At 41.5% G+C, this 12,161-nt stretch overlaps 1 protein-coding gene across 1 annotated transcript in view; it reads left to right on the forward strand.

The window, feature by feature from the left end:
- The window catches only part of dchs1b (dachsous cadherin-related 1b), an 85,633-nt gene that overhangs the window by 15,932 nt on the left and 57,540 nt on the right, over positions 1–12,161 (forward strand). Inside the window, exons 3-4 of the mRNA XM_030746793.1 lie at positions 12–209; positions 913–1,686. Of these exons, the coding sequence (XP_030602653.1) occupies positions 12–209; positions 913–1,686 (972 nt within the window). The remainder of the gene's footprint in view (positions 1–11; positions 210–912; positions 1,687–12,161) is intronic.

The raw sequence follows: 12,161 nt of genomic DNA on the forward strand, positions 1-12,161 counted from the left end.
TATCTTTGCAGGTGTTTGCCACAGATGAGGATGAAGGCGATAATGGTCTGGTGCTTTATGAAATCAACCGACGTCAGAGTGACCCTGAACGCTATTTTGTCATTGATGTAAAGACTGGGGTCATCACTCTGAATAAACCCCTGGACTATGAGCTTAAGAGGGTTCATGAACTGGTAGTCCAGGCCAGGGATAATGCCAGCCACCCAGAGGTAACTGCACTGTGGCCATTCATTATAGAGCATTCAAAGCTGTGCAGTGATTTTAATGGTTGGTAACATATGGTGTTATATACTTATATTAGATAGAAAGTGCAAATGAGCTGCCAAGAGAATGAACCCTATTGATTCTGGTAATGCCCTGATGTTTTCCTACACAAGAAGGTCCAAATTTTCTCTTAGCTTTGTGATTCCCAGACAATAGATCCTAATCACTTTAGGGCCTTTTTTATGCCACTGTTAGTTTCACTTTTTTTTCAGTTTTGAGACAAATATTGCATGGCTTTGCTATCCAGTCTGTTTCAGGAATTTTTCTTTTCACATTGGTGGTCCCCTGAATTTCCTCTAGCACCCTCATCGGGTCAATTTTTTTCTTGTACTTTAGTTTATGAGAGTGGTTGAAGCTCTAGCAACAGTTTGTTGCTTGACCAGTGCATTTCAGCCTAGAGTTTTTGTCAGGGTCATCACATGATAAAGTGATGAAGTGTTGCTGGAGCTTCAACCTACCTGGAAGTAGGTGATGTTGTGCCAGAAACTCCTACCCTGTATCCCTGAGTGCTATTGTATTTTGTGTTAATTAATCAACATAAGCATGTCAACACAGCAAACTAGTACAGTGAATGTAAAGAAACTTTACTATTGCACTGATAAATTACCAATAAAAGAATAGTCTAAATGGCATAACTTGTTTTCACAGGTGACCAATGCATTTGTGACTATTCATGTTCGTGACTACAATGACAACCAGCCTACTATGACCATCATCTTCCTCAGTGAGGATGGTTCTCCAAGAATCTCAGAAGGAGCCCAGCCAGGCCAATATGTAGCTCGGATATCTGTCACCGACCCAGACTATGGAGAGTATGCCAATGTTAATGTGTCCCTTGAGGGCGGTGATGGGAAGTTTGCCCTTACAACCAAGGACAGCATCATTTACCTCATATATGTTGACCAGGTCTTGGACAGAGAAGAGCGGGATTCGTACGACCTGAGGGTGATGGCCACAGATTCTGGCACACCTCCCCTCAGAGCAGAGTCCTCTTTCACCATCCAGGTGACTGATGTCAATGACAACCCCCCTCTGTTTGACCAACAGGCCTACAGACAAACCATCCCTGAGGTTGTGTATCCTGGATCCTTTGTTCTTCAGGTTACTGCCAGGGACAAAGACCAGGGCCCAAATGGGGATGTACGATATAGCCTGCTAAAGGGCAAAAACTCCCACTCTGATTGGTTTTCGATAGATCCAGTTACTGGGATCATTACCACGGCAACTGCTCTGGATTTTGAATCAGAGCCAGCACCTAGTGTGACTGTTGTTGCGATGGATAGCGGGCGCCCGCCGCTGTCATCAACAGCCAAAGTGGACATTGTGCTGCAGGATGTTAATGATAACACACCTGTATTCTCCAGCAACTTCTACAATGCCTCCATCAAGGAAAACACCCCAGCTGGGACTTGCTTCTTAGAGGTAGGAGAAACCCTGACAAAGAAAGTTTTCTGTCTAGCTTATTGCTCCTCTTTCTCACTCATATTTCTTTTATCTTTTTTTTTTTCTCACAGTTTTCACTCTGCTTGTCTTCATTTCGTAGAGGAACTGACATTCTTAATTCATACGGTGCTCAGTCTTGCTGTGCGTTGGCCACATAACTAGTGTCCTACTTACACAGCCAAAACCTAGTATTCACTGTCTCCCTAGTCCTCTCATCTCTTTATTCTCTCTCTCTCGTTTCACAAACACTCTCCCCTTAAACCCACTGTGATTACTCCCCTGGCAAAAGCCTGATTTATACATCAGTATAAAGTGGTCTGGAAATCAAAGTCACGTCTGAAGTGAAAAGCAGTCTCAAAGTTCTGTTTCACAGTGGATGGGGCACTTGGAAGCACTGACACATTGTGATGTGATTCATAAAGTCTGGGCTCTTCAATGATCTCATTTAGGGGGAAACTATATTTAACAGTAAGAGAGAGAAAAAAAAAAAAAGAAAAGCAGGGAGTGAGTCTTCACCTGAATTCCTGAAGCCCGTTTGAGGAGATTTACTCTCCTCTCGTGTGTCCTCTCTCTCACCTCGTAGGATTGCCATGGTAACTTAGCCAGAAATGCGGGGTGAGCCCCTGGTATCGGCGCAGTACCTTGCTTCAACTCGACTGTCTTGTTTTCATCATGATTCCAGCAGCTTTTATATATAATGTAGACCTCTCCTGAGAAATGAAAAAGAATGACTGGCGGGTCTTCAAGAAAGGTCTTAAAATGGCAGCGTGCAGAGATCAGACCAACAGGCTTGTTTTAACTCTTTGCCGTGAGGCGGGGGAAAGCAAAGCAATAAAAAAAAAACAAAAAAAAAACACCTCGTTCTCAGAATTTTTAAGAAAGCTCATTATTAGGCCTAAAACACCAGTGCGATTCTAATGAAAGGCTCTGGAGCTGTATTAATACCAACCAAAGCAGGAGAAGAAAAATAGTCGAGTTTCTCACGTATCATGCATTTGGAAAAGCTGGCGTATGGGCTGACGCCTTAGAGAAGACACGAGACGTGACAGAACTTAATGAGCAGTAGGCATATACGCTGTAAATGAAGTAAAACAGTGGAGGAGAGAGGGACTGATATGTAGATGGCACGAGAAATGAACAGATGGAAGCTTTAAATGTGTTCACAATCAGATCCACCCTGTGTTGTTGTCTGAACCCTGTATTTTGTCCTCAGTTAGCCTGCCCTTTTGGATTATTATATCCCTCAAACAACTAAATGAACCCTCTGGACCTCCATTCCAGTTGTTGCAACTGTTGTAATAAACTGTTACTCATTTTTTTCTAATCCTAGCCGGCAGTTATTCTGGCACTAGGTGCAGGCTAATCTCATGCCAGACATCACGGGTAGTTTTCCAGTGTGCCAGAGAGATTGAATAAGGTTTGATTTACTCATTCCGGCACGTTCCTCAAGGCTTGCTTCATCTGTGCCGAGACTCTCCAGGCGAGAGTCTCCCCACAAGGGTTGCAATTTGCAGTATAATGGAAGCTGGTGTTAACTTTTTTCTTGGCCAGTGCAACATGGACACACAGGCACACACAGTAATCTTAGACTTGACATCATAGCTTATTGGACTTTGTTCCAGATTTGTTCTGTACTGATCGTTTGATTATTGTGATTCACTAGCATCAGTCTCTTTACACTGTCAGTTAGTGGGAAATTGGAGATTTGGGTCAGCTGGGCCGCTAGGATTCAGTTTACATATTTTTTTGTGACGTTATTTGGCACAGATCAGCCAGTTGTGAGATTTGTCACGCTCCACAGAGAGTCAGGACAAAGGCAGAATGTTCTCAGAATTATACAAATATTTGCAATATATAGCAATCACTGTTTGGATTTTGGAATTACTATGCTGGCCCGGCTGACTGCTGAAGTTTGGATTTTGGACACTTAAAAATGGGGAAAATCGACTAATGTTTAATATCTAAACAAGGAAATGTGTTATCAGGAGACATGTATGAAGGGCATACTAAATGCAGCTTCTCTTTCAGTCTTTCCTGACTCCCAGAATTTTCTTTTTGTCTTATCTTTATTTTTTTTTCTCTTCTCACTGTTATTGCCTCATTTCTGCTGCTTCATGTCTTTCACAATAGCTCTATTTTGCTTTCTCTCACTCTTACACACATATGTAGTACATGCAGTGTGTAGGAAGCTTCTTATCAGTTTGCCCACTTTAGTAATCTGTAATGTGCTGCACTGTTTATATAGCCACAGCACAAAGGGGTTATTTATTTCTCGGTTTCCTTGCTTTCCTCTTCTCCCACTTCCTTAAAGTGTTTCCCAGGCAGGAGAGGTGAAAAAGTGGCTGCGTGTGTGTCAGCATGTACGAGTGTTTGGCATTCACATTCACCGGAATCAGGTTCAAAACCTGAGAAGGTAAAGGTCATGAGAACATTGGAGATTGTAGCTGGTGGTGAAACGCAAGGATAGCTAGTCCTTAAAAACTCATTGCATCATTTGCACGTGAAGGTCGCTGAAATCATCTGATCTCATGTCATCATTCTTTCTGAATGACTGCTACTTCTATTGAGTGCATATGATTACTTTCAGACCCCTTGCTCTCTTGGTTATAATTTGTGTTTTCCAGAGTTAAAACAGTTTTCCCATCTGTGTGGGTTGTGCCTTGCAGAGTCTCTGTCAAATCCAATGACATGCTGAGTTCCAGCATAACCTGACTGCTGGAAAGGCACTGTTAATCTCACAAGCAGTAGCACGCACACTCCAGCGGACATCAATAAATGAGCTGTGAGTCAGAAGAAGCTTTGATTAAAGAATAAAGCAAATTTAATCTAGGTAAAATAAAAGTGAAATGATATAACATGAGTTTAACAAAAAGGTAATTAGTTAAGATAGTTAAGAGCAAAAGATCAAAGTCAAAGGCATATTTTTAATGCATACATATATGGGTACATGCATGCCTGTATGTCATACAGTATGTCTGTGTATGTGTATGTGACTTCAGTTTCAGCAGGTGATCTCCCCTGTGATGTTCAGCATGTGGTTTCCTGGTCAGGCCTGTTGAAAAACACTCATCCAGACAGACACGCAGATGTGCTCATGTGGGAAATGTACTATTTGAAAAGATGGGAAATGGCATTGTTGGCAACGCTGCAGTACAACAGCCTGTTGGCAGGGTAGAGTTATTTGGCTTTAAAAGTAATTTTGATAATCAAAAAGAGATAAGAGGGGGAAGTAAGTTGAAACATGATTATTACAGCCATGCTGGCTGCTTATACAGGATACAGATTTCTTTATGCTCCAGTTTTCTGCACGCATCCTTGCTATGATTTAAGAGTTTCTCGTGTGGGTGGTGCTAATAGAAAGGAGTCACACATCCTCACAAGTTCATTAAGGTTCTGCAGATTAGGATATTGTAGCGTCCAAAAGACATTTTGACCCGAGGATTGTGCAAGAGTGAGCCAAGCACTTTCAAATTACAAATGGTTTATTCTCTGAGGAGCTCAAATCTCCTTATTAAAAAAGAGCTGTGAAATTATAGCTCATGTCATCGGGCACCTGATAACATGAGCTGTGATTTTACATCACTTGCACCAGTCCAAGACATTCTCACTCCCAATTGGACACATATTGATTTTTGAGAGTGGCATAGTGGTACAGTGGTTGCACTGTTGTCTAACAGCAAGAAGGTCCTGGGTTCAAATCCACTGGCTGATTGGAGCCTTTCTTTCCAGTGCTTATGCCACATTTCTGTGCTGTTTTAGTATCTCACACAAATACATGGTGGCATGGCTTTGAAGGTAACCGAAACTGAGTGAAAAACATATAGGATGGAGATGTTTCTTTTAACAGGTGGAGTTAGTCTTTCTGAACCTACCACAAAACCACTTATGCAAACGCAGTGTGTCTATCTGTCAGAGCAATCAGCCTTTTTGGTGTGAAATCTCACGGCTAAATTCTATTCACCCTCTATAAGGAATACTTAAAACATACACACACATACACACTGAGACTAATCACATTTGATAAACCAATAGCAATAGCACCAGAGACATATGGTGACTCACTGAATGCAGGAAGATATTCAGCTTAAGCTTCCTGTAACACCAAACCAGCCTCCCAGACTCCTGCTGGTGTTGTGCTGAATCTGACCCCCACAGAAACCAGAGCCAGAACAAACCACAGCTTCCACTTGGAGCCCACTCCAAGTGGAAGCAGCCCAGACTCACAACAGACTATAGTTTTAATTTAGCTTGAAAAAGTGTGAGGAAGATGAAATTTATTGTCTGTCTGATGTCTTCCGTGACGCTCATTCTTGTACAGTGGCAGCGGGGCCTTAATAAGCCCTGGTTTGATGAAACTCCTGCCTGTGTTTTGATTAGTCTGTCAGTGTGATTAATTTACTTGGATCAATAGACGAGCGAAGAAAGACGAGAGGTTTCAGCACTCACTGTCATCACATGCCTCAGTTGCATCTAACAGGTGATAACCAACAACAAATGCTTGGTTTCGCACAAAGACACGAGCAAGACTGAAAATTTGGTGAATCGTCTCACGCTGTTAACAGCTGGCCCCTGTTCTCATATGCTTTCTGTCTGGTGCAGTATTTCTGCCTCTTTCTCCGGCTCTCTAAGTCACACATCCCTCAGCTGCTGGCGTTGTTGACAGGATGTGTGTGACGAGGGCTCAGGATGGTGTGTCTGCTATGTGAGCTATTCTCATAACATCCATCAACACTCACTCGGAATTCATCACCTGTTTGCTACTGGAGGCTCAGATACCATGAAGATAATCCGATTTTGGTTTTTGCTTGTGCCTGTAAACTGCTTGCTTAAAGAGGTGGGCTTTACTTCTTAAAATTATTGTTGTATTAACTATCTAAGGTCTTAACTCAGGGGAGTTGTTTTTTGTTTTGTAAATGTCGTGTGTTACCCCTGAGGCTTTTTTTTTTTTTAAATACCAAGGCCCATTTTCAGTCATGCCTGGAGCATTATTATTATAAGGATGATGGTGTCAGTCTGTTGCTTGGCTTTTTGAAGAATAGAAGGTCCAGTCCAGTTTAACCTCTGTTAATGCATATATTCAGTGGACTACTTGGAGAAGCAAATCTGTGAGTTAGAGAAGTTGTTAATGCCTTATTTTCAGTTGACTGAGCACGGATAGGTGCTCTCCTGTTGCATTTATAACTGAGAGGCCCCACAGTGCACATGTGCTGCTCCTAGGGTTCAATACAAACAACCGCAACCCCCCTGAGAACTTCAGAAGCTGTATACATAAAACACACTTGCTGTTACATAGAGGAAGTGCAGGTGATGCATATAACAAGACTTAAACTATATAAATTAATAATGCAAACCCCGACCATTTAAAGTGTTTCTTTCTTTGATGGTGGCACAACTTCAGAGCCTAGATTTTCCTCTGCTCTCGACGGTATCTCTCTTTCTGCTAGAACATTTTCAGCAGTAATCAGATTGAAAATGTTAAACTCTTATCAGAAAGCTTTCATTTTTCAGCTCTGTGGTGTTCTCTCTTTTTTAAAATACAAGCATTAGTTTGATTCCATATCACAAGTTGTTGGCATATGCTGTGTTTTAAACCTATCAGAGTGTTCATTCATGTGTGATCTGACTGGCCGATGCCTCTGTGCAGGGGATGGCCTCACGCCTCATTAAGCTGAATACTCTGTACCATATGGCAGTGAGGGCTTTTCTTCTTTCACTCCCTTTTTTTTCTGTCTCTCTCCAGTCTGCTTTCTCTTTCTTTTAGTCATCTCATCTGGTAGTGAGTACTTTCCCTTCTCTTTTCTTTTTGTTTTGACATTATTAATTTTACATTTTTTTTTCTTCCAGCTACTGTGGATCTAACCAAAGCTGTTTTTTCCACAGTGCTGCCAGTGACTTTTCTAGGTATCGCCCAAAAGAGGTGCATGCGAGGGCATGAATGTCTAAATCAGTCAGCTGGGACATTAAATGGTTTTTAATCTGCCTGCTTCCAGTACAAAATCTGTCTGAGGTCCAGTTGTGCCCGTGTGAGAACAGCTCAGGTATATCTCTGGTGCCTCCCCAGTGAGTGACCGGATGTTGTGTGCTGCCTCCTGCACACTCTATCTCGGCAGCTCCCAGCCTAAATCAACCAGTATTTTCCAGGGTAGTGAGAACGTGATTAAAGCAGACTATCGCCTGCTGTGTGCTACGTGTGAGAAAGGGCAACTCTTGTCACATTGGCAACTGATTGTCGTGATGTTGTCTGATGCTTAAAATAGTTCAAGAATCGTTTCACTATTTTCAAACGGCAGTCCAGGTTCTTAAACGTATGCCGTTTTATCGCCTCGGCAATGGATAAAGGGGCATAAATGATACAATGGTAAAATGTGAAGCTTATCTTTAGTGCAGAGGGTTTCTATCAGCAGTCTGAAACAGGCAAGGTGGACGCATTCAGCTTTAGCAAGGAAACAGTAGAGATAGCTCCCCTCATCTGTGAAACAGCCCGATATCAAACAGCTGCAGGCACAGGATTCTCCATACAGAACGCAGACAAAACTGTAGCCATGCTCACACACATGCACGATTTCTTTATCTCTCTCAGGACTATCGCCTTATTCCAGCTCTCCTGAGCAACTTTGCTTTGTGTTTCCGTTCTGGTGTATTTTCTGTCCATACGTCCTCTCTGACTCTGAGCATCCATTTTTGTCACATCTCTTATTGCTTGAACCTTCCTTTTCTCTACCTGATAGTGGAATTTCAGAATAGATGGGAATAAATCCAGCCATACATGAAAATGACAGTCGCGCACACTTTAAGGGCACAAACACACATGAGCAGCAGGTGATCCACAGGCTCGCTAAAGTTCATTAGGTCACACTAATCTAATTTTATGACACACTGAGTAAAGTTGGTGTAAATTAGCATGCTTCCTGTGTTTCTTTATGTTGTATTTGCTTTGGGAGGGGGTTTCACAGTTTGGGACAGCAGGTGGTCAATAAGTTAGGGGTGAAGGGCAGTATAAGTGCTTGTTTCCCAGTGTATCAGTTTCTGTCGGCTTTACAGAGGGATAGATTGTAGATTGAAGTCACAGTTAGGTGTGGCCACGAGTTTTCTCTCTGAGCGCTGCAGTTTGTGTCATATCCTGATATGGATGATTGAATTTGTGTAATTCAATTGGCTTTGTTGTCTTTTTTACACTAGTTGGGAAGTTTGTGTGTGTGTGTGTGTGTGTGTGTGTGCAGTATATTGGTGGGCTAGAGCTGTTATCTGGATCACTGTGCTCCTTTGGTGTTGTGTCTGTGTCCCAGCTCACTCCATGCCATTTATTTTCCTCTCGGAGTTCGAATACGCAGCAACTACACACATTTGTTTTCTCCATTTAATCATCTCTCTTATCCACTTCTATTTCCTTCTCACCTCAAGAGCTGAGGTGGAGGTGGAGAGATGCTCAGAGTAGAGGGGAACATTAGTAATCTTTTTGGTGGTACGTAAAACCAGCATTAAACAATGTGGCTGTTTTTGCCTAATCTGTCAGTCACCAGTAAAATGTGTTTTATATTCAGTATGGTCCACATCATGTCTTTACATCTCCGTGCATTACTGTCATGCATGCACCTTATATCGTCTTTTCTTTGGACTTCCACTTTTATAAGGTTAGGTCTCACCATGAGATGACTATTAAAGGTTTGAACAACACCAGAAAGCTGGAAAAACGTTTCCACTTGCCTATAGTGGAATCTTTTACAAGAGATCTTTTACTATTTCTCACCTGCCCACACTAACCTCCATCACTGCCTTTTTCTCCCTCTTTTTTGACTTCTATCTGGTGTTGCTGAGCTGTACCGAAGTGATGTACTTCACTGTGCACATACTCTGTGCTGCATTCGTATAGTTGTGACTAATTGAGGCCTAATAATTTTTTTTTTTAATTGAAAAATGCACGTACAAAAAAATGAAAAGGAGCATATGATGAAACCATAAAGCATGGGCTCTAAGGATAGAAACCTCAGTGAGTGGAAGAGTTATTTCCACTGTCGGCCTCTGTACATGTGAACATGCATAGTGTTTGTGGTCGCTGGCTGCGGTCCGTCAGACAGGGCTGGAAGCACTACAGGAGTGGAAATAGCTTTACTGTTTGTATGGGCAACTGCTGCGATCTGTTTAGATTAACTGTGCAAATCTTCAATTGCGAGCGCGAATGGACAGGAATGAGTGAAAGAGTGATGACGACTAATGGTTCAATGAGGGATGGTAAGAAAGGCTGGAACAGAAAATCAGTAAACACAAGAAAAATTGATTTATGGAGTTTGATGATTAATTTTCCTTCATCAGCAGGAGAAGTCCAAGCTTCAGAGTTCAGAGTTGGTGAGGATTTTCTGCACCGTAGCCTCGTGTACTCTGTGAACCCACCAATGTAGGACTAGCAGACCCTCGATTCAAAACGCAGCCTTAAGATGAGGAATAATGCTCCCTATTGTTTTTACTTTTAAATGAAAAACTACTGCTGCATGAATTAAACAGTTTCAAAGTGATCAGTGTGCTTACGTCAGTCTTGTATATCCTTTCTATGAAAATTGAGCCCTCTTTGATGGTGGTCTTATAATTTTTTTGAATAAGCACTCCCCGGAATACTTAAGAAAAAACTTCAGATGTGAACAAATTACAAAATTTGTCTAACCCCCTGACTCCGGAGCTCTTGTTCGGGTTGCCTTTTTAATTTCTCCTAGCTATTTGTGATTAGTAGGACTTGATAAGTGTATATATGTGTGTGTGTGTACACAAGGAAACCTCTTTGAACTTTGTTACATAGTTATTACATACTTTAAAACAAGCCTTTATTTTATAGAATATCACAAAAAGTCTACATTGTTTAAAAAAGTATGAAATGCTGTTAAGGTGCAGAAAAGCCAACATGTAATGTCTCCAGGGTCTCGGGAAGATTTTAAAAAAAAAATTCTCTACAAACTTTAAACATCTTCTACAAGCCACATTTCACAACTTAGTTTTTACTCACGTTTCAGCTGCTTTGGGGTGGCCTATTGTTTCTTCATCTCTCCTGTCATTTTGCCTGTCAGTATTCCCATGTTGCAATTTATACAAAGTCTAAGCAATTACAAAGTCCATGACAGAAATTAGATGACGCATAAGGTGTTAGTGTTGGAATCGTGTACAGACTCTGAGATGAATCTTTCTGACAAGAAACAGTAGTCGCTATGTGATGTTTTAACCTCACACCGAGTACATTTACAGGCATTTGGCTTGGGTGATAGGTGTTGGCTGAGCTAAGGTAAATCTTCTGCTTTGGCCCAAGTTTTGTCTTGCTGCTGTAAGTGATTTAACTTTTAAAGTAAGGATGTGTTAGATTTAATGTCAATTTAGGATAACCAAAATTTCTGATGCATGCAGCCCAAATACAGTTCTGTGGTTTTGGATCAGATTTATTCTGGCCTAACACACCCTGGTATGCATTGTGGGCTTAATATATTCTTAAAAATACTTGGAATAACCCCCCGTGTTTTCAAATAACATGTCCATAATGTGGCATTTAGCAGTAAAAGTGCCTCTGGTTGAAGTTTTCAAGCCAAATTGTATATTAAAAAAAATGGTAGAGAAGATGTGTATTACTGTAAACAGAAGAGCACTTCAGTCACACTTATAAAAGCGGTGCATTTCTGCCAAAAAAAAAAAAATCAATCATAAAGATGTTGCTCTGATCCTACGAAAGGGATCAAAGGAACGGACAAAAGGAAAAGTAGCAAGGAGCTGCACCGGTCGTCTTTAGATGTCAACATCTGGTGCCTTAGCTGCTGTCACTCACTACAGCTTAATGTTTTCAAATCACGGCTCAGCAGAGCGGGACTGTTGTGGCAGGCTGCAGCAGTTGGATGGTTGGAAGATGAAAAGGGATATAGCTTTATTGAATCCGATATCCCGCTCATTCATTTTCACACAGAAAGGAAGAAAAACGGCTTTGGTTTGTAGCCATGAAAGAGACAGATGTCAGAAATAGTGTTCATCTCTTTAAAAAAAAAAATGTGCAAAAAGAAACATTTTAAAGGCCTTCTTAAATATTATTTTATTTTTGAATCCAAGGACTGAATCATGGTCTGCTGGCAAGCCAAATATTTTAATTCACATGGTTTGCAGAACATACAAACTGTGAAAATGTAGAAAGCCTGTAGTTGTAGTTATATATGATTATAAAAGCCATTTCTTTCCAGTATAGACTGGTAAATGAGGGAGCCTGTTCCTGTTGGTGATGCAGTCTCTCTGTCTCTAGCAGCCAGGGATGCTGGTGTCTTGGTCAGCGTCCAGCTCTCTGTAGGGGAATATCAATTCAGAAAGCTGGAAGTGATTTCTGATGCTGTCAAGTGGTGTTCACATACACATACTACATACAGACTCACACACTTTCATGTATACCCATGCATACATGCTTCCCCACAGTCATGTGCATTCTGGTCAACACCCACACC

The sequence above is a fragment of the Archocentrus centrarchus genome, chromosome 14 (genome assembly GCF_007364275.1).
Source record: "Archocentrus centrarchus isolate MPI-CPG fArcCen1 chromosome 14, fArcCen1, whole genome shotgun sequence".
In the NCBI taxonomy this organism is placed as follows: Eukaryota; Metazoa; Chordata; class Actinopteri; order Cichliformes; family Cichlidae; genus Archocentrus; species Archocentrus centrarchus.